Raw genomic sequence first — 24587 nt, 5'->3', positions numbered from 1 at the left:
TCAGGCACTGTATTCCTCTCCTGCCGACTATATCTTAATGCCACCTAATTTCTGTTAACACATTAAATAAGTGTTCAGCGTAATCAATATCAGACCTCAGAGTGATTGGCTGGTGTCATGGTAGCGTGAATTGCCGTAGAGGTTTCAGTGTTAAAACGTAGCGAGTGACACGCAATGCAAGTTCTTCTAGATAGTGTATGAATACAGGGCAAAGTTTTACAATGGTGTTTATTGCTAACTCGGTGAATTATCATGCTTACGTTGAAGCCTACAGATTATAAAGTGATGAGTAGTTATTTGAGAAAGGTGGTTTTCACTTGCACCTCACATAAAAGTACTTTGCAAAAATCTTCCTCCTTACAATACGGATACCTGAAATATATTCATTTCTCTCTGTTGTGGTAATGGTTTATCGTAAGGATCCTGGGAAAAGATTAGAGGAACAGGCTGGGGTTTTTTTCTTTGTCTTGTTTTTTTTTCAAACTGTAGAAGGAAAAAGTACTTGTTGAAATGGTATCCTGTAAATCTTTGGTCTTAACTATCTCCTCTTATAAAATACTTGTCTGTTAATGTTCACTTATATTCTGTAGGGAAACTGAATATAATGAAAAAAACTTGCACTGCTAAAATTTTTTTTTCCACTTGATTCGAAACTATGATAGAATTTTGAGAATATTGGTCAGTAACAAGTTAACTTCACAGTCACTGACTCCTTATTTCTTGTAAGTGATTGATAACACAAATCTGACCACCTTTTAGTTGTCTGAAAACTTTTATCTGTAGCATAATCATATCTATTAGTTCATGAGTCATGAAAACATGTCTTTAAAATAATTCTGCCCTTCGTGAATTAACAATATAAGCCTTTGCATTGCACAGTAATACACTTGGTAAAAGGTTAGTCCACAGTATGTTTTGTAGTAATGGTGTATCTGCAATGGTAGACAACTGTTGTGTGGCATTGGCAATACTTACTTACTGTAAATGAAGGCAGTCATTAGTCATTTTATGATGGTTTCCCAAGGGAGATTGATAGCAAGGTTCTATTTCCTTCTTGTCCCTCCTCCCGCCTCCGATGGAAAGGAGAGCAGTTCATGCTCACTACAGGTAAATACAGTTTGCACTAACACAGTGTTTCAGATCCTCCCCCTTGTTAATGCTCCAAATATTTGTGTGATAGGCCTGACCTTAATCATTATCTCTTCCATTGAGGAGAGATGTCATTGCAATTAACAGTTGTAATGTTGGAAAACTGGTGGCACTTCAGGCTGTATCTCCTTTACTTAAAGCTTAGAACATTTGACAAACTGAGGTTTCTGCTGTGATCAAACTGAATCCAGACAGTTGCTGGAAGACATTTGTTTGTTAAGGGTATATTCCTATGTGTTGTCCAAGGTAGCTGTTACTTTTGGTCTGCAGCTGGATTTATCACCTTTTAAAAATCCTTACAAACATGGATATCATCAAATACCTGTTGAATGTTTTAAGAATGTATAGGTTGAAAATGAATTAATCACTAGAGTTTATGTCACTCCACTGAACTGCATTTGCAATATGGAAAAGTTACGTGGAAGACAAGCTTAGTTCCTGTTTAAATTGTCTACTTATTTTATAGGGCATGCTGGTAGCTGCTTTTTTTTTTTTTTTTTATACTGGTTATGGGTATGAGTCTTGATTAGAAAAATTTTCTGGCTCTAATTTGATGACAGAGCCATTAGCTGAGCACAGAATTGCTTCTTCCATGAATCACTGAACATGCACTAACATCTTATGTGGTAATAAGCACATTTTAGGGTAAATCATCCTCTTTTTAATTTAACTACTCTCTGTTCTGGTGGTGACTTCCATGGGTAAGACTTGGCCAGTAACAGGAGGCACTGAGACTGTGGAGGGAGCTCTTGAAATATTCACTTGAAGACAACTAGTTATCTATAATTTAAAATTACACTGATAGTGTATTTGAGAAGAATTGAAGATGGAGCCTCCTGTTGAAAAGGAGTGAAAAATAATGTTATGTATTGCTTTTTGTAAAATGTTCCCAGGTGCTACGGTCTGTGTCATCATTGAAGGTCTGGGTGTAAAGCCAGCCTCTGCAGTAGAAGGTACTGACCCTGCAAGAGAGAGACAAATTAAGTGGAATAGTTTAGTCTGGGCTAAGACAAACAAACTTCTTGGCTTACTTGATTTTTTTTTTTTTTTTTTTCTTTGAGAGCTTTCTGAATTTGAAGATTTAGCCTGACAGAGGCAAGACAATCGGGGATTTCCCAGCTGTCTGCCTTGAATTTACCAGAACTGGAGTTGTTTGCTTTTGTCTTGGAGAAGTAATGCTTCACAGTTGGAAGTATAGGCAAATAGGCCTCTGTGCAAATATTTCTGAAAGGAAAAGATACTGTTCTGAACAGGAGCTCCTAAATGTTGTTTTACCAAGATAAATGTTAGCAGTTATATTACAAAGCCATCAATTGTGTCCTATCTTTAAACTGGAAGGTGAATGACACCCATTCTAGCTTGAAAGGGTAAGAATGGCAGTGGTGTGGTAGGTGGCTGTCGCTTTGTGAGTGTTACTGGTTAGTGGTTTTTCTCTTCAGAAAACCTACTGGCATGTTCTACAGGAATTTACTTTGAAAAGTATATTGATTGATTGATACAAACCTGTTGGTCTATCATTGCAATTTTATTCCCACAATCAAGAGCAGAACTGCATTTTCTTCTTAACGTTGCACTTCTTGTCATGTAATTAAGTAATAATTTGTTCTATGTCTTCTTGGAGAACATGGGTTTTCATGCTTAAACTCTGTAAGAGTCCACTAAATGTTGTAGTGATGTAGCTTAACTTCTTAGCAGTGCAGAAAAAATACTGTGCTGCAGTCCAAATCTGAGTGATGACACTAAAGAAGTTAGATAATTTTCCTTTTGTGTTTTCAAGATAATTATGCCAGATCATTATTTTACTTTTTCCCCTTTCACAATACTGTGTCAAGGAGTTAGTTAATTGATTAAATCTTCCATTTTTTTGAGTTAAAAACAAATCTCTGGTGGCTTGGGTAACACAGGTTTTAGTTTGAAGTTGGCAGGTCGTGACTATCTGCTGTACACCTTAAATACAACAGATGTCTTAAAAATCACCTCTTTAGCAAGTGCTCTGTGAGTCAGCAAGACAATGTGTGGTTTGTTTTGTTTTTTAAGCTATCTTAATTTATGTCTAGACTTGGCATTAAATGATATTAAAAATCAGTTCCCCATAGTCTTACCTACTGGGGACAACGATTGAATGTGTCATAAATAGTGCACAGAACTGCATGCCTTGTGGTTGTTCACATCAGAAAAATGCTTAGTAAACTTTTTATTTTTCTTATTTCTGTAGTATCTATTTATTTCAGGACCTTCGTCTTGGCTGGTGCTATACCATATGAACTCATATATTGCCTTCAGAGCATACGTTGAATGGTTGTTTACATCACTCCTCTACTGGGTACAGAATTTTAAGTTTCCCAAGTTATTGGGATTAATATATAAATGTTTCTTAAATTTTAAGAAATGTATTGCTAAAAAGGGGGAATCCAGGCAACCAGAAGTCTAATACATATGTACGTTATTTGAAACGCTGCCACTTCCTAACTCTCCATTTCCACATGAGTTCTCAAGGTCCCTTTATACAGTGGAGAGAAGAAGCCTGTTGTCAAAAAGAGCAAATATTTGGGGGGGGAAATAGTTGTTTGGTTTCTGTAAAGTCAAGGTCAAGAAATAGCAAGTGAAACGGATTTTAGAAGTTTTCAAGCTGCTGGCATCTTTTCTGAGTGCCCAGTTATTGAATATTTGCAGAAAAAACTATTTGGAATACACGTGGGGTTCTGTATGTCCAGGTTTTACACAACCCTACCCATCTTGGAAGGCAAAAGTAGGAAGTCTTTTTAATACAGGCAGAAAGCTCTGTGGAGTCTTGTCTGGATTAGAAGCTGGAAAATCACAGGTTTAAATAGCTTGATCTCTTTATCAGTATACCTCACCACTTTGGATCTGGGATATTGTAGAAAGGTATGATTAACTCATCAATGCATAAAACTTCTTTTTCCTTCTAACCCAGTGAAACTATCACAGATGTCATCAAAGTAGTGGAGCAGCAAGGAACAGATGCATGGTGGACCCTTCCTATTGAACAACTGCTATCAAAAGAGGCTGTAGCAAAGGTAATTTTTTGACTTCAAAAACAGAAGGTGCTCGAGACAGTCCAGTCATGGGAAATAATATAAAACCTTCATGTATTCCTATGATCCTTTTCAGTCTTTTACCTTTATGAGAAGGTATCATGTGAAAGGAATATTCAGAAAGTGAGATCTGAGTATGGCAAAATACACACAATCAGATTTGTGCCATTAATTCAGGGCAGAGATCTCAATCTTCCTCCTCCTTTTAGTTGAGGAGGAAAGTGACATCCTAATTAACCAAATCTTGAGCCCAGATATATATTAAGTCTTTGTCATTAAAATAGATTAGAATTTTAATTTTGTTTTTCCTAACGTTTTATTGTTCCTTCAACAATTGTGTTCTTAAGCTAGCACACAAACTGTAGTGTTACTCTGCCACCTCAGGTTTTTTGGTAACTTTTCCTTGTTCTGTTTTGGGGTTTCATCAGCAATTATCTGAACACTATTGTGAAAAGTTACCTAAATTATTTTGTGTTCACTCACAAAGTTGGTAGCAGAGCCTGTACAAAACTGGTCTAGAAACCAAATCTACTTTATTTGTAGTTTTGAAAAGCATTGATGTACTGAGTATTCTATTTGTATTATTTAATAATTGTTTTTCCAATAGGCTGGTGGTCATGATGTTTTGGATTATGTCAAAGGACAGGATGTCCTAGACATCTGGTTTGACAGTGGAACTTCCTGGGCTCATGTTTTGGAAGGTACAGAATTAATATGTTGATCTTTCTTTTAAAATACTTGGAGAACAAAATATAACTGTTTTGCATGATGGTGTTGGTATTGGCAAAACTGAGTTAGTTTATGCCAGCAGCAAACTGGTTGTGACTTCTTGTAAAGCTGCTTTTGCTTGTAAAGATAAGGGCTTAATGTTGGCAAACTCAGTTTCAGCGTAGTTGAAATTGAGATCTTTCTAATACTCTATTCTGAATGATTCTGCCACATGGCATACCATATATCTTCTAATGACAATGTAATTTGTTTGGAGTATAGAAGTTTCATGACACAAATGGCCAACGTACTTTGTTGCTAGTTGGTAACACTTAAATTATTTTCAGTTAACAAATTTCAGTTTGTGCTTGCGCGTGCTATTTGAAGCAGAACAAAACTGAGATCAGCTTCTGAATTTAAGTAAGTTTTATAATTTTAACAGTGTAGGTGTACTTTTTCACTTCTGAGTACTTTCAGTAACTAAAGCAGTATATCGTGGCTTAAAATATTTATACTTGCTGTATGCTATTTATAGTTCCTACTGCCAGTAGATGCTGCTCAGCAGGTAGCAGGTATATATTTGTATAAAAATACATTAAAAGTATACTGTTTGCCTGGAGGATAGTCCGAAGTCAGGAGTCCTTTCTAAAGGAGGAGTCTGGTCCCATATATCAAGTCTGTTGGACTTTAAACTCTCAGTACACAATTGTGTGATAACCATCTCGTTGAATTATAAAACACGTTAGTACCAGAGGTTTTATTTCTTAGCAACGTGGTCAGACAACAGTACCATCAGCAAACATTCATTTTCTAGAAGACCTTTACATATCTTAAAGTTCATACTCTTTAAAAATTTTTCTGGTTTGGTTTTGAAAAGTATAACAAAGTATTTTATGCACATTACATACTTGAATTCTTTAAGGGCTTAACACCTCAGTATGCAAAAACTACCTCTAATCCTGTGTAGAGGAAACACCTCATGTTGAATAGCAGAATAAAGACTCTTGATTCACTGTTGATTTGTGTAAGGCTCCTGTATGGATTCTGTAATGTCTAATAAATGCTGGGTCTTTCACAGTACAGACTTCTTTCATGGAACCATTAAAAGTTCCTCTTCTCTATCTAGTCTTGCTGGAACTTGGTGTGTGTCAGGCATCTTCTTTTGCTGTCTGACATGACTGGAGTGGCCCCACTAGTTCAAAAGTTGGGGGAAGGATGAACAAGCAGTGTGATTTCGTAAGCCTCTTCATCAGAAATGACACAAGAGTTGCATTACCTTTTTCCTATGTAACCGAGGCTCCCAGCCACTGCCAGAAGTGGAAGTACAGTCTCAATGATTCATATGAAATTACTGTTTTAATTTATGAAAAAGTCACTTTGCAAGAGAAGTTGTTGAATTAATAGTTTTGTCTTGTATTTCCCAATATGCTCCAGCTTTTAAAACTTTTTGCAGAACTTCTTCCTATGTCCATAAAAATAATAGGCAATGCTTATAAACAGACTAACTGATGGGATTCTTTTCCAAAGTGCTTTTGGGGAAAAATGGATGAAATCCATGGAGAAATCCAAAATTGCTTACAGAATGTCATAACGGGAAGAAGAACTTCCTGTGGCTTAAATTCATGAAAGCACAGAGGCATATGGAAGCTGGTGTGCTACCTGTTAATTTTGTAGTAGGAGATCAGTGATAACAGCAGTTATTGCTTGTTTTCTGATGACGGTGTCATGCACAGCAGTGGTTCTTTCGCAGCACATGAGTTAATTTCAGGGCAACTGGAAGTGCAAGACTAATGTTTATAATTGTTTCACTCTACCATGAACTCAAGTTATTGAAAATAATAAATCAATGATCTGTCTGTTAGTAACCAGCAGGAATAAAAGGTGTTACAGATTTCCCTGCCAGTTCCAGTCTCACAAAAATAAGTCGTTCTCTTCGACGTCTCTGCAACTCGGGGAACTTAGGCCTGAGTTTTCACTGGACTTGAACTAGCTCTGTCTGAGCTTATTAAATGAGATGCAGCAGTTATAGAATTCATCCCTTTAGCTGATGGCCACACAGATTGCTTTCAAAAATATGGCAGGTTGGGAAGGGGGTGGGGAGGAGGAAGAAGAGAGAGAGATTCCACAATATGAGGTATTTGAACAGGCTAACAGAATTGCTCAGTGACAGCAAGCTCAATGCTTGTATGCTAAAGCATACACAGGTTGCATGGATACAGTCATATTTCTAACGCTTCCCTTGGTGCATTTCCTACCAGAGACTGGGCATAGTTCTCATGGAAGTGACTTAAAGTTGCCCCTTTTTCATTAAATTATGGTTGGCTTCCTTTTTCCAGCCTAGGTGTGTCAAAGAGTACCACTTCTAGCTAAATGACAAATTAACCAAACCGTTCTACATCAGCAGTGTAGCAGGTAGGAAGGTGTGACTTACTAAGATCAAAGATTTAGCTACCATACTCACAGAACCAAAAATATACAGTTATAACTAGATTGTGTGTAAAATAAATACTACCCTGCCTGCACCATTGAGAGCAGATCCACAAGTGCAATGTGCTCTGAAGAACCCGCTGTTCTGGGGATACGGTTTGCTTCGTTAATGCTCTGTTTGCCCAGCACTGTTTTCACTGAACAGTTTATTGTTGTGCTATCCAATCCTGTTTCTTTCTTGCTACTCATGCCTCAAATATTTGTGAAAGAACTGTTTCCATATTCTTTTATGCAATGCTGCAATTTAAGTCTGAATGCTTCATAGGTTAATAAATTCATTTTCGCAGTACTGCTGTGAGGTAGAAGAGTGTTAATATACAGCCTCCAAAAAGAAGGTGCGGTGAAAGCAAAATTTTGTTCAAAAACATTTGCTAATTTTGAATACTCAATGCTGTGGTGCCTAGGACATTTTCTTTTCTTTTTTGCTTTGAAGTTCAGTTTGTGTTCAGCCTTTTGATAGGGCTTATTTCAGTAGCTGTCTTTGGAGTATCCATTTTAGACAGTTCTTTTCTGTCTTAAAATACTCTTACAGGTCTTGACTTTTTCCTCATGGGCAGAGTGCCATCTGCACTACAACCTTGAGATTATTATTTTTCAAAATATTTCATATAAAAATACATAGTGGACTCTACTGCGATGCAATATGCCATGGGTAAAAGTCAGACAGCATTTTACCCAGAGTTTTGTATCTCAATGATCGTGGTTTTCAACATCATAACTTTTTTCCCCTATCTTATTGGCTAATATTTAACTGAATGAATGTGATTATTTTACAACTTAGCTATCCAAGTGTTTAAACTTTTGTGCTGACTGAGAGACTTGAATTTATCTTAGCTGATTCATTCCTGGCATTAAAATACAATACGTTTAATCTAAAGTCAAAGTCTGTAAGATCAAAGATAGGGAATCTTGAAATCCAAACCAGAAGGATCATAAATTGTAATTTTCTTTAATGACCTATGTACTATATCTCAGTATTAAAATAAACAACTGAAAAGTCCCTTCTGGGTTGCCGGACATACTCTTCCATTTACAAAGAAACGTGCACGCTGTTCTAATTAATTTATGTATAACCATCACAACTTTAATGAAACTGAGGTAGGGGAGCTACCTGTGCACTTAAAAGGCAGGCTTTGTATATGCAAAACCCGTGTGTGTATTTTACAGAGATAAAATGTCCAGGCCTCCATTAACTTTGTAAGCTACATTAGCCAGCCTGCCAGATACACTAGTTCCTGTCAGAAAAGACCAATGCAGTTCGCTGTTTGTAATCAGTTGTTGATTTAACTTCTTCTCTAAGTAGTAACTACTGGCATTTCCATGAAAAGTTCATTTCTCTAAAACCAGTGACTAGTAGACTAGTTGTAAATAACAAATGTGTTGTTACAGATTTTCCAGTTATTTTCTTCCTTACCACAAATACTTTTTTTAATCTTGTCCTGACAAGCATTTTTGCAGTCTGTTACTACAAAGGGTGATCTCTACTTATTCTACTTTTAAAACTCAAACTCTTTGTAGATTTTCTTGAAGGAATAAACAAATGTGTGGGTGGATGTTATGGTTTTTAACACATTTTTCCTGTGCTAGCTGGAACTGTATGGCCTTGACCTTTGTAGTGTTGAACTTCCTTTTATTGCAGATGGATCTAAATATTGAAACTTCCATTAAGTTAAACAAATAAATCAAGTGTGTCAGCAGCAGAAAGAAGCATTGTCTCAGGGGTCCTAGGAAGAGGCTAAAAGGAGCTAGTAGATAAAAACTGAATAGAGAAACTTTTGTCTGAATATCTGGAAAATTACACCACCAACTTTTAGAATCAAAACTAAATTCCTGCCAAATATGTGTATAATTTTGCACATTCATAGGCTTTGACTTGCATGTTCTGCTGTGCTCCACCTTATTCTGTTCTCGCTCTGATGGTGACCTGTCTGGGATTGTTTAGGATCAGGAGGGACTTCTTGAGTCAACAAGTCTTGTACCTTTTTGTACAGTGACTGAATTCCACCAGTAAAGCCAATTCCACCAGTAAAATTTTGCTGCCCTCCTTCAGCCCTGTGGAAAAGCTGGGTTTGCTCTTCTGCTTTTAATGTGCAGTTAGCTAATACCCAGTCTATGTGCCTGGTAGCCCATTTTTCCTCTGATGCCAACAGTACTCATTAGCTCCAGTTGTTCTTCTCAAGCATTCTTCTTTTTTGCGTATTTAGAGGGAATAATATTTCCACTCAGCCTTCACCTGCATAAGCTAAACAAGCCAGGCTCTTCCAGACCCCTCTCTCCCACAACAGGCTTTCTGTTTCGCATGTTGTTCTAACCCTTTCCTGAAATTTTTAATCTTCCTGGAACACCAGTGACCAGAAGTGTAAATTCTGTTGCAGGTGACCTGTGGTCACTGCCAAAGTTTCCTGGTCTGCTCTGGAAATACCTGATGCCTTACACACACTAGTCGGGCATGTTACATCTGTGACTTGTATGCTTACTAATTCCCAACTGTTGAAGTTTCAGGTCGTAGCATAGATTTTTATTAATTCCAAAGTATGTGATCTTTTCTTGGGTCTTTCAGTTTATTTAGGAGTACTTGGAAAGTATTTTGAGAACTTCTTATGAAGTCCTCTGAGCATGATAGCTTCTGTTTTCATAATTTATTATTTTGTTTCGGGGAAAGCAAGCTTATTTGTTAAATTTTGGAGTTCAGTGAGTCTTGGATTTTTTAAAAAATTGTGATACTAATAAATCACTTGTATCATGTTCAAGTAACCATACACCATTTATTAAAAGTAACTCACCTACTAGGTGTAAAGAGCAGAATAAGTTTCGGAGATTTTCTGTTAAGTGTATTACTTGATTGAAGATATAGGCTGATATTTTAAACAAAATCTTCTGTTTTTAAAGGAGCAGAGCAAAGAGCAGATACATACCTTGAAGGAAAAGACCAACTGGGAGGTTGGTTTCAATCCTCTCTATTAACTAGTGTGGCAGCAAGGAAAAAAGCACCATATAAGTAAGTGCGTGGATTGCAGACACATTGCTAGTTCAGTTATTAAATATCGAGCTTTTGATAGTGTGGACAGTAGTGTATAAACAAGAAAAATCAAGCCATTACCAAGTATCTGATTTATGTTCTTACGTTTTCAGTATAAAGCTTTTCTCAGATTAGACTGTAATGGATTTATTGTTTAAATTTTTTCCATCGTAATTTTAATATATGTTTTCTTTCTGAGTCATTTAGGTATATCCTATTACATTACCAGATACAGGTCTGTTCTTTCGCCATCTCTCCCATTCCCATAATCAAAGTGATTATTATGGGAGGTGCAGTATCAAAATCTCCTAAAATCATTGACTTGTGAATTGAACAGTAGGCTGTAATGAATTCAGAATCACTGTGTGTATGTCTTATATGGGAGCTATGACACACTTTGTCCCCTGGAAGATGAAAAGCATAGGGAAGGGTAATGTGAGTCAGTTGCAAGGAGGCTGTGCAATTTGGAAAATGTATTGGCTTAAAGAGGAAATAATACTTCAGTCTTTAATTCATCTGAAATACGTGTGCCCTGGGTATCTGCAACCAATCTGTTGCTCGCATGGCAAAATTAAATGAGGAAAATAAAGTTGTATGCACTACTTGGATGGTAGTACAGTGTATTCATGGTTGGTTGAACTTGACAGATGAAGCCTCAGGCTTACCAAAATAGAGGATTTCTGTATGTTTTGACTTAGGAATATCCTCATTAGAAATCTATTCTTAATGTACATTTTTCACTGGGATTTTGTTTTCACTAAAATCTTTTCTTCAGGACTCTGGTAGTTCATGGATTTACTCTTGGTGAGAAAGGGGAGAAGATGTCTAAATCTATTGGCAATGTGGTTGACCCTGATGTAGTTATCAATGGAGGCGAAGTAAGTAAAACTCTTGAGTTTCTTAGAATCACTAGTTAAAATTTTTCACTACCAGATTCTGCAACTGTCTTGTGGCATGTTTTTCTCTAAACAGCTGTCTTGTAGCAGAACTCCGTAAGGCTCTTCTAAAGATTTTGGCTACACTGCAGTTCCATTTGGCTGGAGTAAAAACCTTGAGGTTTTTTTGCTTCAGCTGTAGTGCCAAAACCCCCACACCTTTGTTCTGTGCTAAGAGAAATGAAAATGCATTATATAGAAGGTGTAGTATGGTTCCTTTTTACTTGGGAACACTGTTGATGGAGTGGGAGGATTAAAAAATAATTAAAATAATTAACCTTTGCTTTCAAACTGACGAACCTACAAGCTGCCCTAGCAGTAGAGCAGTCAGAGTAGAGGCTGCACCCCAGCAATCTTGTCTGCTCTCAGCCTAGGCTGTTGTATTGACTCTGGAAGCTTACTTCATGCCATGGTCAGGGAGGTCGCGCTGCAGGTGATGCTCTAAATTTTTTTCCCTCCCCGGTCCTGCTGTTGCTCTTTCTGAGGCTGCTAAGCAGATTTTGAAATTCTGTAGACAAAAGAATCAATTCTTACAAAGACTTACTTATCTGATTCAATAAAACACACAATAGTTTCTGTTCTTTCAAAAAGCAGATAAGCCATTTTCAGAGTTGAAAACAGGGTGGAAAACAATCTGAAGGGCGGGAGGGGGGGGAAGTATGTAGTTTTAGTTATTAACATTGCTATTTTAATGTTAAGAGTTCAAAGGATTCAAGGCTGTTAAGATGAGTTTACCTCAACTTAACCTGAGTTCTAGCACTGCCTGTACACAGAGTGCTGCAAGTATACATTGTTGCCCTGGCTTAACAGTGAATCTTGGTAAAAGAGGGTGAAGGCCTCCAAATACAGTGGCCTTCTGGGCACACTTACAGGCATGTTCACAGCACTGACAACACGGAATGGCACTGCTCACCATGCTGCAGGACCCCCAGCAGTTTTACTGGTGTGCCTTTCTGTCTCCACTTAGGATCACACCAAGGACCCTCCATACGGTGCCGATGTTCTCCGCTGGTGGGTGGCAGAATCGAATGTTTTTACTGAGGTGCTGATTGGGCCTGTTGTACTTAATGCTGCAAGAGACGATATTAACAAGGTAAGTGCCAAATATGCTAACCCTCTTCATTCTAATGACAGCTCCTCTTTGTATTTGGTTTTGTGTTGGCTGAGTAGAATTTGTTGGAAAGCTTTTCAGTCTTTAGACTAAAGAAAGCTTTTCCGAACTCAGCTAGGTAGGTACTACTGCTCTTTACATCTGTGGATCAAATAGTAAAGTGTACAAAAGAAAAGACTAGGTTTTGCAGCATACTTTGGTAATAGCCAGTCTTTTTACTTTCATGTAGGTCCTTTTGGCATATGTTCTTCATGATGCTTTTGTAACTATTCAAACAATCATTTTGAAAAACAGCCAACTTCAGTTAATTCATTATAGAATATTATCATTTTGTGTTTCATCTAAACTGCAGACCATTAATGTTTAATTTTTCTGGTTTGTTCCTAGCTTCGGAATACACTACGCTTCATGCTGGGAAACGTTGCTGGCTTCAACCCAGAAACCGATTCCATCCCTGCTTCAGAGATGTACATAGTAGATCAATACATGCTGCATTTATTGCAAGATTATGGCAGCAAGGTAGGGGTAAATTGTATTTAAATGAATATATGTAATGTTTTTCATTGGTTATACCCTCTAGGGAAAATTCCTTAAGTGTATGAGTAAAGAGTGTGTGTCAAGTAGGCAAATTATGACCACAAAGGTTTCTCTGATGCAATGTGCACTCCCTTAAGCCCACTTCAACTTTTGAGAGGACGGCTTTGTTTTTAACATTTTTAACTTGGTTTTGACATTGACCAGTTTTTCCCATTCCCCTCCTGCCCAAGGCCTCAAATTACATGTCTTTAGAAATAGCTAGAATAGGATATAAAAAAAAAAACCAACAAAAAACCACCAACCAAAAAAAAAAATCTAGAGCTTTGGAAATCTGCTGTAGTCCAGAATTTAGTCATTTCTGTCACTTAGAACCGTTCTGCTGAATAAGAAAGTATGGGCATAATTTCTGGGGTTCTTCCTGTCCTCTCTCTTCAAACTTGAATTGAAATGATTGTTGACTGAATTAACATTTTTTTTTTTTTTTCCCCCCCTCCAACAACCTTTTAAAGAAAAGATTCTCACAGACTTTGTGTCACTCATTACAGTTTCTTTAAGTTCAGGTTCATCAGGGGTTGTCATTGTATGCCATGTGACGAAAATTGATGCTCTGTTCTTATCTCTCTCTGCTCCCTCTCCCAGGTTACAGAAGCATACAAAGAATATGATTATAGCAAAGTTGTTCGATTATTGCAAGCATTCTGTTCCAGAAACTTGTCAAACTTTTATTTTACCATAATCAAAGACAGGTAGGTTCATTACTGCTGCCTTTAAAAGGGAAAAACCAAGTTAATCGGTTTGCGATGGAGGTAACAACATTCCAGGCAAATGTTGAGTGAATACAGATATCTTGGAGAACATTTCACAGTTATGTATTGTGCTTTAGTGTACTAAAGCTCACAGGTGAAGGCTTAGCTGCTTTCAGTTGAGTATTTTTGTCATCAGTGTGCTTCTATATTCTGTCCACTAGGGGTACTGAATAATTTTGAAAGGTAATCAAGTGGACGCATTTAAAACTAAATAAAGTTTTAAAGATAAATTCTTGGATCTGTATTTCTAACTAGAAGTGTATTGAATTTGGGAAGGTAGGGGGAAGGGCTTTTAGCACTTACCTCGGCAAGCTGATGTCTTTTAAGGATGTGACTGCTATCTTTGTAAATTTTGAAAGGGCTGTTTCATGGGAGAAGAAGGTAGGGGTTTATACTGATCTTTAGTTTCCAGAATGCAAGTAAAGGGGAAAAAAAAGAAAAAAGCCCTAATGCTAAATTTTATAGATGAACCAGAACAAAGGGCTAACAGAGCTGCAGCCTCATCTCCCTGAAGGCAGATTCTCTTCTATACAAGTGAAGCAAATTAACATGCCATGTACAAAATCTCCTCTCCTATGACAAAATGTGTCTGCATATGCAAATGGCCCTGTACCTATATCACTGGGCTTGCCTAGGAAGGGCAATTAAGAAAAGCTCTCCTTGGAAAGGCAAGCTAGGTCAGACTTCTGTACTTTCAATGGCAGTCCTGGAAGTATGGCTCTTGAGCAAGAACAGTAACAAGAACATACAAATACTTCCCAACCTTCATCTCTGTCTTGCAGGCTCTATTGTGAAGAAGAAAAAGATCCTAAGCGTCGTTCATGTCAAACTGTGCTAGCACAGGCTTTAGACGTAGTAGTCCGGTCCTTTGCACCAATTCTTCCTCACTTGGCAGAGGAGGTTTTCCAGCACCTCCCTTATAAGAAAGGTAAAGCATTGTATCATTTCTAAGGAATTTTTTTAGTGCACTGTTTAATGGCATAGCTAAAAGAAGGAATGCAAATAGAGAGATATGCCATTCTTTTTTATTAATTTAATAAACACTTGAATAGAAAGACACTAAATTAAAAAATCCTTTGTTTGCTTTGCTTTCAAGACTCAGAGGGTGTGTTTCGTACTGGCTGGATTAATGCAAGCTCAGCATGGAAGAAGCCTGGCATTGAGGAAGCAATAGAAGGTGCATGCGCAATGAGAGACTCTTTCCTTGGGTCCATCTCTGGCAAGAATGCTTTGGAGTATGAAGTAGTCATTGTAATTGAGCCTGGATTGCTGTTTGAATTAATGGAGGTAAAAGATGCAACTAAGAATAGTGTTGTCTGTGCAAAAAATACTGATTTCTGTAAACTTTCTTCTGCTTTGTACTTGCCAGAAAGTCACAGAATTGTTGAGGTTGGAAGGGACTGCTGGAGATTGTGTAGCCCAAGCCCCTTGCTTAGGCAGGGTCAGCTAGAGCAGGTTGCCCAAGATTGTGACCAGCTGGGTTTTGAATGCTGAGGATGGAGACTCCACAACCTCACTGGTTACGTGTGCCAGTGTTTGACCACCCTTATTGTAAAAAAGTGGTTTTATGTTTTCTTGGAATTTCCTCTTTCAATTTCTTTCTTTTGCCTCTTGTCATGTCACTGGGCACCACTGAAAGCACCTGACTCCATCTTCTTTACACCCTCCCATCAGGTATTTATATACATTAATAAGATCCCCTGAGCCTTCTCTTCTCTGGGCTAAGCAGTCCGAACTTGTCAGCCTCTCCTCATACATGAGATGCTCCAGTCCATCATCTCTATGGCCCTTTGCTGGACTTGCACTGTAAGTTCACATCTCTCTCTTACTGGGGAGCTCAGAACTGGACCCAGCACTGCAGATGTGTCTTACGAGGGCTGAGGAGCGAGGAAGGATCACTTCCTTCAACCTCGTGGCAGTGCTTTTCCTAATACAGGATGGTGCTGGCATACTCTGCTGTGAGAACATATGGCTGGCTCATGGTCAGCTGTTTGTCCACCAGGACCCCTTCTCTGCTAAGCTACTTTCCAGCCAGTTGGCCCTCAGGGTGTACTGGTGCCTGGGGTTATTCCTCCCCAGGGGCAGGACTGGGCACTTCCCTTTATTGACCTTCATGAGACTGCTGCTAGCCTGTTTCTCCATCTTGTTGAAGTCCCTCTGAACAACAGTGCAGCCATCTTGTGTATCATCAGCCACTCCTCTGAGCACTGTATCATCAGCAGACTTGCTAAGGGTATGCTCTGCCCATCATCCAGGTTATTAATTAGTGTGTCAAACAGTAGTGGACCCCATACTGACCCCCGAGCTACACAACTCCAACTGGCCTCTAGCTCTGGACTCCTTGAAAATGCCTGTTCTAGTGCCACTGGCAGTGCCCTTCCAAAGTAACCTGCCTTCTTGGTGTGAGGGTCAAAGTAACTTGAAAGTTTCTGCAGAGGGAACCCTGGACAGTGCACTTCAGGTCTGTACTCTTAACTCCTGGCAGGAGTAAGTAAATTAGACGGTTCAAATCATCCACTCTGATTAGGAACCACTGTCTTAGCATTTGTTTTAAAGAATGGAGCATCTTGGAGCTTGCAATGGTAGACCTCGGTTTTGATGCCAGATTTAAGCATAATTATATAAATGCATATATTTAGACACAGGTACATCTGGGTGTAAACAAACTTGTGCTCTCTTTGTGACAAAGCTATGACAGCTGTTGCAATCACATACACAGTAATTCTACTTCTGCTTTAACATTTTCTAGGAGGAGGATGTTGAGGAACAAAACCAGGTTGCAAGTCTGAAAATTAACTCTCTTCCCTAGGCACTGCAGGCTGAAGAAACTTCTAGTACTTCACAGCTGAATGAAATAATGATGGCTTCCCAGACAACCCTGCTGAGTGAGCTACCTAAAGAAACACCTGCAGATGCAAACATCATCAAAGGGACCTTTCTAATTAACTTGGAAGGTAAGAGAAGTATTCCAGACAGGCTCCTGTGCTGCTTCTTCTCTGCCCAACACCATACGTTGTTGTTCACTTCATGGGTAGAGTATGCTAACTACACCTACAGGATCTCAGTAGCAATGCTTTCTTTAACAGGTGGCGATATCCGTGAAGAATCTTCATATAAAGTTATAGCCCTACCACTTGCCAAAGCAAAATGCCCTCGCTGCAGGAGATACACTTCTGATTCCTCAAGCACCCCCTGCCCACGGTGCCTGAAAGTCATTGCTGGAAAGGGGAGCACGTGAGGGTGAAATGCCTATGCACAAGCTGCGCCAAAGTCACGAGTATTGAAGTATACAATAGTGGTGGCTAACCAGAAGGGCTGTGTACTGAGGCCTGTAGAACCAGATGCTTAAGCCCCAGCCTGAGCAGAATTATCATGTTTTGGGGGGAACCTTCTGTATATACCTAACTGTGTATATCACTTTTCTGCTTAATAAAAAGGGTCATTCAAAATAACTGACTTATTTACTTGTTTTCAGCAACCTGTGTTCTTTTGAAGTTCACTTCCATTTAATTTTTATACTGTCAGCAGGTAGTTCTGTGGAACCCCAGAGAACTAGTCCTCTGCAGTGGCATGTCTACTCCTCTTGTAAAACAGAACAGAAGAAAAGGTGATAATCACCATTCCGTAAAAAGGAAAAGACACGAGGAAACCTCAAATTTTATTTAATCAATTTACACAAATCCACAGCAAATTAGACACAAAATAGCACTATATACAGGGTATTACTTACAATACATTACAGATTTGATTGGTGTCGTGTCAGCTCTGACATGATACTCAGTTACAGTAAAATCCTTTACACAGCTGTACCAGGATACAGGAATGTAATGCAACTAAGAAACATTTTTTGTTTTCCTCAGGTTCCATGGTGACCAAATCTCTAGCATACTTATTTCTGCAGAAGTTTGAAGTGCTGTCAGACAAGGTGGTAAAGTCACCTGCACAATCTTACCTTCTTCTATTTTTCCCCTACAGCTGTTTTAACTTCAGTTATGGAAGTGTCTGTATAGAAGTACCTAAAACATAGACCAGGCCTGGCCACTTACTCTTACTAGAATTCTTACTTCTCTTTACTCTGTCTCATCTCATGTCACTGCAGGAAGTCAAACATATAGTATCAAAACTTTTCAAGAAGCCTTCACAGCTACACTGAAGTGCAGTGATTAAGAAGTAGGGATGCTAAACAGGTGAAGAAGGCTGTGTAGAAAAAGCCACCTACATAACCTTTTTTTTTTTTTTTAGGGGGAGTCTAACCCTTAGATGACAGCAGCACACCTTTCTGAAGTATGAGACCAAATTCTGTCTCCAGCAAGGCAGAATACTATGAACATTTCTTACATATAATGCAAGAGGAGCAGGTTACAAGATAGAGCTAGTAATTTCAGCTGACTTTGACAACAACCATTTACACCAATTTAATTTTTCTCTCCTGGCTTCCTTTAGGTAGAAAATAAACAGTACTAACTGATGCAAGATAATCATGTTTAATACCACTCCAATAGTGAAGATACTCACTATATGAGTCCCTGTAGGTACCATAAATAAAAGTGGTTTGTTTGTTTCAAGGCTTAAGTACTCAGTACTATAGATCTTCACTGAAGTTGGGTCAACTATTTAAGCAGTTTTTGACTATAAGTTAACATGTGCAGAGATTTATAGCATACTACATCTTCTACAGTGATAAGATAGGGGAACAATCTTACAGTAAGACATTCCTTGACCTACTTAAACTCAGCAGAGCTTAATAATAAAGGAGAGGGATGCAAATCCAGTTTTAGCTGAAGCCCAGCACCCTAGAGACAATACTGGGAGATCTGGACTAAAACATGAGTCCATACTTGTGTCTGGAGAATTGGATTCTCTTTCCCAAGCTGTTTCTAATGTGCGCTGTTCTCCCTTTGTGTAAGGCCCCAGCACATTTCATCCTATGTCTAGTGCAGTCACCATTGTCACGTATAATGCAGTTATAAGGCATGAGCCCAACACCAGCTCTAGCTTCTGAAAAAGCAGTATTGGCTTTACATAGTAACTTCAGAGACCAAAGTTTTTCTCGGGTGTAATTCTACAGCTCATTTTTCAAAACAAATCATACATGGAACATTGAAACTGCAGCAGTTGCTGCCAGCATGAAATACAGAATTTCACAAGATGTGATTTTGTAAATAGACTAAAACTGCTGTCAAATATATCCAATTTAGACTACCGCAAAAAGCGCTCAAGTCAGAAATAAATAACAAAGCATTTCAGATACTGACAAGTGTACTAGAAATTAAACATGTTTGTACTAGTGCAGATTTTAAAATATACTCCAATTTAAAGTTACCTTCTAAAATTCTGGGATGGGGAGCATTGGTTTTTTTCATTGTTTAACAGGAGCCACACAGAAGTTTCTTTCTGTAAAGTTCAGCCTCATTGTGTAAAATCATGCATTATACCACTATATAGCAGAACTGTGCTAACCAAGAATGTCATGATGAGATGGCTTCTACAGCCTCGATCAGATTCAAGGCAAGGCTGTACTGCCCATGATTCTCCGGTAAGTGCTCTATGACTTTATTAACTAGTTTAGCTGTTGTTGAAATTGGCACTTCTACATTTTGAAGTTCCTGGGGGTCCTATATAAAAGAATAAACACAGCATTAGAGTAATTTTACAGATGATCATCTGCATATAAGCTCTCCTGAACTTGTATAAAACGGATCACTAAGGTTTATTAACTCAATTAAGCTGATGCTTTGACCCATGAAACTGCTTTACCCTTCATGAAACAGAACTAGCATCAGGAAAAATGAGAACAAATTCTTGTTTCCATTAGTAAGAAAGGGCTATTCAGATGTGATCTCTGTCTTGGTGAACAGAAGCTTCTGAAAATCAACGTGTTTTCCTAAATCAAGCTTAACTTACCATAGCTTTGAGCCAAGTACATAGTGTTGGAGGAAGCCTAGCGAGGAGTTCCATACCCTCCTTTGTCTGCATATGAAGTAAAGCAAAGGCCAGTCTCTGTCCAGCCAGTATGAGCAGCTGTGATGCAAGCACTTCTTTGTCAGTCACCTGAAGAAAGGCCTGAAAATAGAAGAATAAAAGGAAGTAGAAACCATTTCAGCATGACACAGCTCACTTATCTGGAGGCTTGAAAAGCTGTATCAAAAGAAGCTTATCAATACTAAAAGGACAACTAGTTTTGAGACTGTTCCTTATGTTACCTGTTACTGTAATAAAGCACATTATTAAAAGCTTCAGAACAACATAAGAGTGAACAAAGGCAAGGAATTGCTCTGTACTTTACACAGTGATTAGCATGACCATGAGATCTGTTTTATAGTTCAGCAACATATTCCTAACTTCCACATGATCTCTTGTTTGCTTTCCCCCTCAAGAAAGGGAAGAATTTTCTTGTCCAAGGACTGGTAAATTTTTCATAAAAGAAGAGATTACAGACAAAAAAGCAGATTCCTGAAACTATCAAATACAGTAAAATGAAAAAGGCTGTACTGGTTTAGACCAGTAGTATAACTCCCTATCACGTTGCCACTAGTTGCTATACACAGATTCATGCTGGGAAGAAGGAAAACTGAGGGTTATTATTGGTCTTGAAAAAGTACTTTTCCATCCTCTGACTTTCAGTCTGGGAATTTTTTTGAGCCTGATAATACTTGCCTAACCCTTCCAGGCATCTTAAGTGAAAAAGTAATTTTAGCAGAACATCTGACATAATGCTGTACTGATTTAAAATCATTAAAAGCTGTTATTACCTCTTCACCAAGATGATCCATCCCATAACTATACAGTTCACAGACATAATGCCTTTTGACCACATCCTCAGAGATTTGAAGATACTGAGCCAGGTCCACAGCCAAAGTTGGCCAATTCTTCCCCTTTTCAAAAGGAAACAATTCCTCTTCTGAGACTTCTTTGGCCTTTTGTGATGAACATAGTGTTTGAACTGCTGCACTCACCACTTTGACCAAGAACTTGGAAGCAAAAATTGCAGGTTACTTCAGTATTATTTGAAATTTTAGAGGTTTATGAACTTTCAGTACAAAACGTATACCTACCTGTTGTCGTATGGATAACACATTTGGATCCATATCCCCACTAGGCAGCAGCTGAATTGAAGTAAGGTCTTTGAAAAATGCATTTTTGCCCTAAAATTGAGAACCAAAAGACAGGCCTCAGATATATAGGAGAATACAAGTAATCCATTTTGATCCAATACTAAGAAGCTTATTTTTTACATTTAATTTGTACTGCATCTTCTATTTCTCTTTGAGGATAAAAATTAATATTGTAAGTTAAAGCCACAGAACAAAACAAACTTTTGTTCATGCAATCATAACATGGCAAGGGTTTGCTTTCAAACTTAAAACTACCTGCCTACTAAATTTAGGTAGCTGATATACTACGAGCTGGAGCTGAAGTTTGGATATGTTTCCTGGTCCCTGGCTCTAGACCAACATACCAAGCATAATATGTAGGAAGAAATGCAAACTAGCTGATACAAAAATACATTTTATCTATTGATATAGTTGACACTGCTTAATTTTAAGGTCTCTTGAGCTGCAGATTAATCAAATTTCAGGTAAAAACCCTGAACAATGGCACATGGTAGCCCTTGTTTTAGCCCACATGCTCCAGCAGTGACATACTCAAGGCAAAGCATCTCTGGCAGTCCTGCTCCATACTAATGCAGGGAGCAGGGAAACTGGTACAAAAAAAATGCATATGTTAAAAGACAGTGATGAGCGTGTAGGTCTAATTAGTGACTTGCCTTGTCAGAAATAAGGTAGTAAACAGTCTTTGAAACTTTTAACCACTTTTTCAGTCATCAGTCAAGATTCTCTAAAGACCTGTTAGAAATTCTCTCATAAAGCTCACTGAACAAATGGAAATCTTGAGTGAGTGAAGGCAAAAAGGCAGCAGCTGAGAATAGTAGTTGTATGTAAAAGAAAGGAGGCACAGGAACAGGATCTAATGTTACTCGAGACGTAATATGCATTCTTAAATGACAAAAGGTAGTATAATGCTTTCTGCTAACAGATAAGCAAAAAAAAAAAAAAAAAAAGGCAAAACACAATGGAATTTGATCTATGGTAAAATGCTAAAACCAGACCCAACTGCTTTATCACAGCTTGCACACAGACAAGAGCCTATGGCAAAAGGAGAGTAATATTCTGCATTTATAAAATTCCAGTAAATCATTGAGAAGGAATCTGTACAGTATTACATGACTAAATAATTTTCTCCCCAGCAGGAATTAAATTACAGTCTACGCCAGTACTTTGTGTTTCAGGGTTTTTTTAGAACTGTAGTGTGGTAAAGCTAGGACGAGGAAAGCTCAATCTATGGTACCTGCTTTGTATCAAGGTCAAGCTCTGATTTGAGATATACTGCATTTTGAATGCAGTGATTTTTTAAATTTTTTTTTAAAGTGGTTTATATGCATTAAATGACAAGCTGTTTATTCTCTTCAAGATCCTCAGAATTCTGGAATAATCATCAGCAATAATGGATACAACAGTGACACTAACATAACATTTCTGACCTTAAATATTTATGTTTTTTCTGATCTGGCACTTCTCAAAGCAACTAGAAAAACCTGTCATCCAGTGTTCTTACAATGCAGTATTTTCAGACCAGCTAATTATTAAGGAGCTGATTTTCATGCATCTGAGGTCACTACAAATCTTTTATTCACAAGGAAAAGCACCAAGTTTGGGTCTCAGCCTGAATTCTGGCAGCAACTTCATTAACACACCACAGTGGACTAAATGGCTCTCAAAACTATTCATGAACTGTTTAAAGAGTGAAAGCTAGTATATATTATAGGTACCAGGAGGAAGGATAGCAAAATTAAGATGTATGCTTTCAGAAGACATACCTTGCTATCAAACAGCGAAAGAGGCTTCACACTCTTCAGAGAAAACCTCATGATGGCATACAAGATAGTACATAACACAAACTGGTGTTCAACAAGTGGGTAGTGAATGCGTTTCTGCTCAAGGGCTAGTTCTACTATCGATACTGGTCCTTCTACCGACACCCAAGCATCTTCGGTATCTAAGACAGGAGCCTGCATTTCGTCACTACTAACGTCAGCCTGCCAGAGCAACACAGAAAAGCAGTCACGCACAAAACATCATCTATATTGGCCTTCTATGCAAGAGACATGGCTTTAATCACAAGTTGTCTGCAGTGAAATCAAAATTCCATGTCTAGAAGTTTATTAAATTTGTCTGTACAGAACAGTACAGAAATTAGTATAACCATATTCTTCAAAATTAAGTTTGAATCAATTAGTTCCTTAGTTTCTATGGGAATAATAAAAATTTACCTCTAGCAATGTTTGCAGAAGATCTGAACAGCAGCCAAGAAAACTTGTCATTGCTGTGTCACCCATACCTACGTCCTGTTAACAAAGAGTACGATTTAAATAGTTTCAGTGGGAATTGAAACAGGCTTTTATTAGCTCTGTATGTTTAAGAAGACAGTTGTTGACATAAAATTTGTTAAGCTCAGTTTATTAACCTATTACATTTAAAGGTGAACAAATATTCACTGAAGTACAACAAAGAATTAGGAATAACAGGAAAAAATAGGAGTAAAGCTAAATGTAGCCATTTACAGTACTGTATCTCTAAAGAAGACTGAATTCCTCAAGTAATCACATCTAGTAAATTTCATTTTCTGAGCATATCGGTTGTCTTCCAAAAAAGTTTTAACTAATGAAATTACACATGAAAAATAATAGTTTGTCATGTTATAGTCTCAAGTCTACCTTCTATAATATCTGAAGTTATGCTGCTGTTCTAATTTGCTTTGTCAGATAAAGATTAATTTATATGTCTTAAAATTCATAACATTTTCTCTAGTGGTGCATTTTGAATTTTTCTGAAACTTTCAAAAAGAAATCACAAACTAGTATTAAAATTAATGCATTTTTATTTATTTCTTCCTATTTAGACAAAAGTAGTATTACTTGCCCGTCTGCATAATCTGTCCTTTGGAGCTTTTCCAACCTGTTTAAAAAAAAAAAAGGCATTTCAGTACAATTAAATAATTTTAATCATAAGGTATCTGTTACCTCGTTTTAACCTTTTATTACTATTTTCCTAGCATAAAACAAGAAAATAGTTCATTACAGCTACATAATGCAACACATTGCATCACTTGCTTTCAACAAAAGATTTGATACAGATCATACAACTCAGAAATGAACATCACTGATGCCCATATTTCATTCATCCTTCTTAAAGTCTAGGATTAGAAATAAGGCCCCAAGGTCCTCATTCAAATCTCAACGGCAGCTAAAAAATTCACAGTGATTTCTATAATACAGAAATAGAGAGATAATACCAAGCATGGTTTTAGAAAGAAACACTATGGAGCAATGGAAGAGGAAAGGAAGAGTAAATGCTCCAGCATATTCACTGAGATGGAGGAAGTCTAGTAAGAAAGTTATTACATGGTTTCCATACTTTGCCTATCTGAATTCTTCAGAAGAGACACCTCAACTATATCCTGTTTAGGAATGTTACTATGAGGTCCAACTTCTACAAGTTGAATCACATGCTGCACAGGATGAAGCATGTACACATAAGTGGAACTTCTCTCTTCCATAGCACAAAAAAATAAAAGTAATGATTACATCATGGCAGAGTCTGAACAACAGCTGAAGTGAGATTCCAGGGTCCTGAATTACAGGATTACTTGAACTCAAATTCAAGTGATCCATCATGCTGTTTCAAAGTCTGAATTCGAGACAACTTTCAGCTGTCAATT

At 37.8% G+C, this 24587-nt stretch overlaps 2 protein-coding genes across 4 annotated transcripts in view; one reads left to right on the top strand and one right to left on the bottom strand.

The window, feature by feature from the left end:
* The window catches only part of IARS2 (isoleucyl-tRNA synthetase 2, mitochondrial), a 29632-nt gene extending 12372 nt beyond the window's left edge, over positions 1 to 17260 (top strand). The window contains exons 13-23 of the mRNA XM_069800100.1: positions 4085 to 4187; positions 4813 to 4906; positions 10290 to 10398; positions 11195 to 11297; positions 12322 to 12447; positions 12853 to 12984; positions 13642 to 13748; positions 14591 to 14736; positions 14905 to 15095; positions 16618 to 16762; positions 16895 to 17260. Coding sequence (XP_069656201.1) covers positions 4085 to 4187; positions 4813 to 4906; positions 10290 to 10398; positions 11195 to 11297; positions 12322 to 12447; positions 12853 to 12984; positions 13642 to 13748; positions 14591 to 14736; positions 14905 to 15095; positions 16618 to 16762; positions 16895 to 17046 — 1408 coding nt within the window. The 3' untranslated portion in view covers positions 17047 to 17260. The remainder of the gene's footprint in view (positions 1 to 4084; positions 4188 to 4812; positions 4907 to 10289; positions 10399 to 11194; positions 11298 to 12321; positions 12448 to 12852; positions 12985 to 13641; positions 13749 to 14590; positions 14737 to 14904; positions 15096 to 16617; positions 16763 to 16894) is intronic.
* Positions 17261 to 17453: 193 nt separating this feature from the next.
* RAB3GAP2 (RAB3 GTPase activating non-catalytic protein subunit 2) overlaps positions 17454 to 24587 on the bottom strand; it is a 49024-nt gene continuing 41890 nt past the window's right edge. For all 3 annotated transcript variants that reach the window (XM_069800098.1, XM_069800099.1, XM_069800097.1), the window contains exons 29-35: positions 23789 to 23824; positions 23140 to 23214; positions 22687 to 22905; positions 20864 to 20953; positions 20561 to 20779; positions 19713 to 19871; positions 17454 to 19423 (exon numbers count right to left, since the gene is read on the bottom strand). In XM_069800098.1, coding sequence (XP_069656199.1) covers positions 19277 to 19423; positions 19713 to 19871; positions 20561 to 20779; positions 20864 to 20953; positions 22687 to 22905; positions 23140 to 23214; positions 23789 to 23824 — 945 coding nt within the window. In that variant the 3' untranslated portion in view covers positions 17454 to 19276. The remainder of the gene's footprint in view (positions 19424 to 19712; positions 19872 to 20560; positions 20780 to 20863; positions 20954 to 22686; positions 22906 to 23139; positions 23215 to 23788; positions 23825 to 24587) is intronic.

The sequence above is a fragment of the Haliaeetus albicilla genome, chromosome 13 (assembly GCF_947461875.1).
Source record: "Haliaeetus albicilla chromosome 13, bHalAlb1.1, whole genome shotgun sequence".
NCBI classification, from domain to species: Eukaryota; Metazoa; Chordata; class Aves; order Accipitriformes; family Accipitridae; genus Haliaeetus; species Haliaeetus albicilla.
Note: the sequence above shows the minus strand (reverse complement) of the source record. Positions and strands in the feature narration are given on the sequence as shown.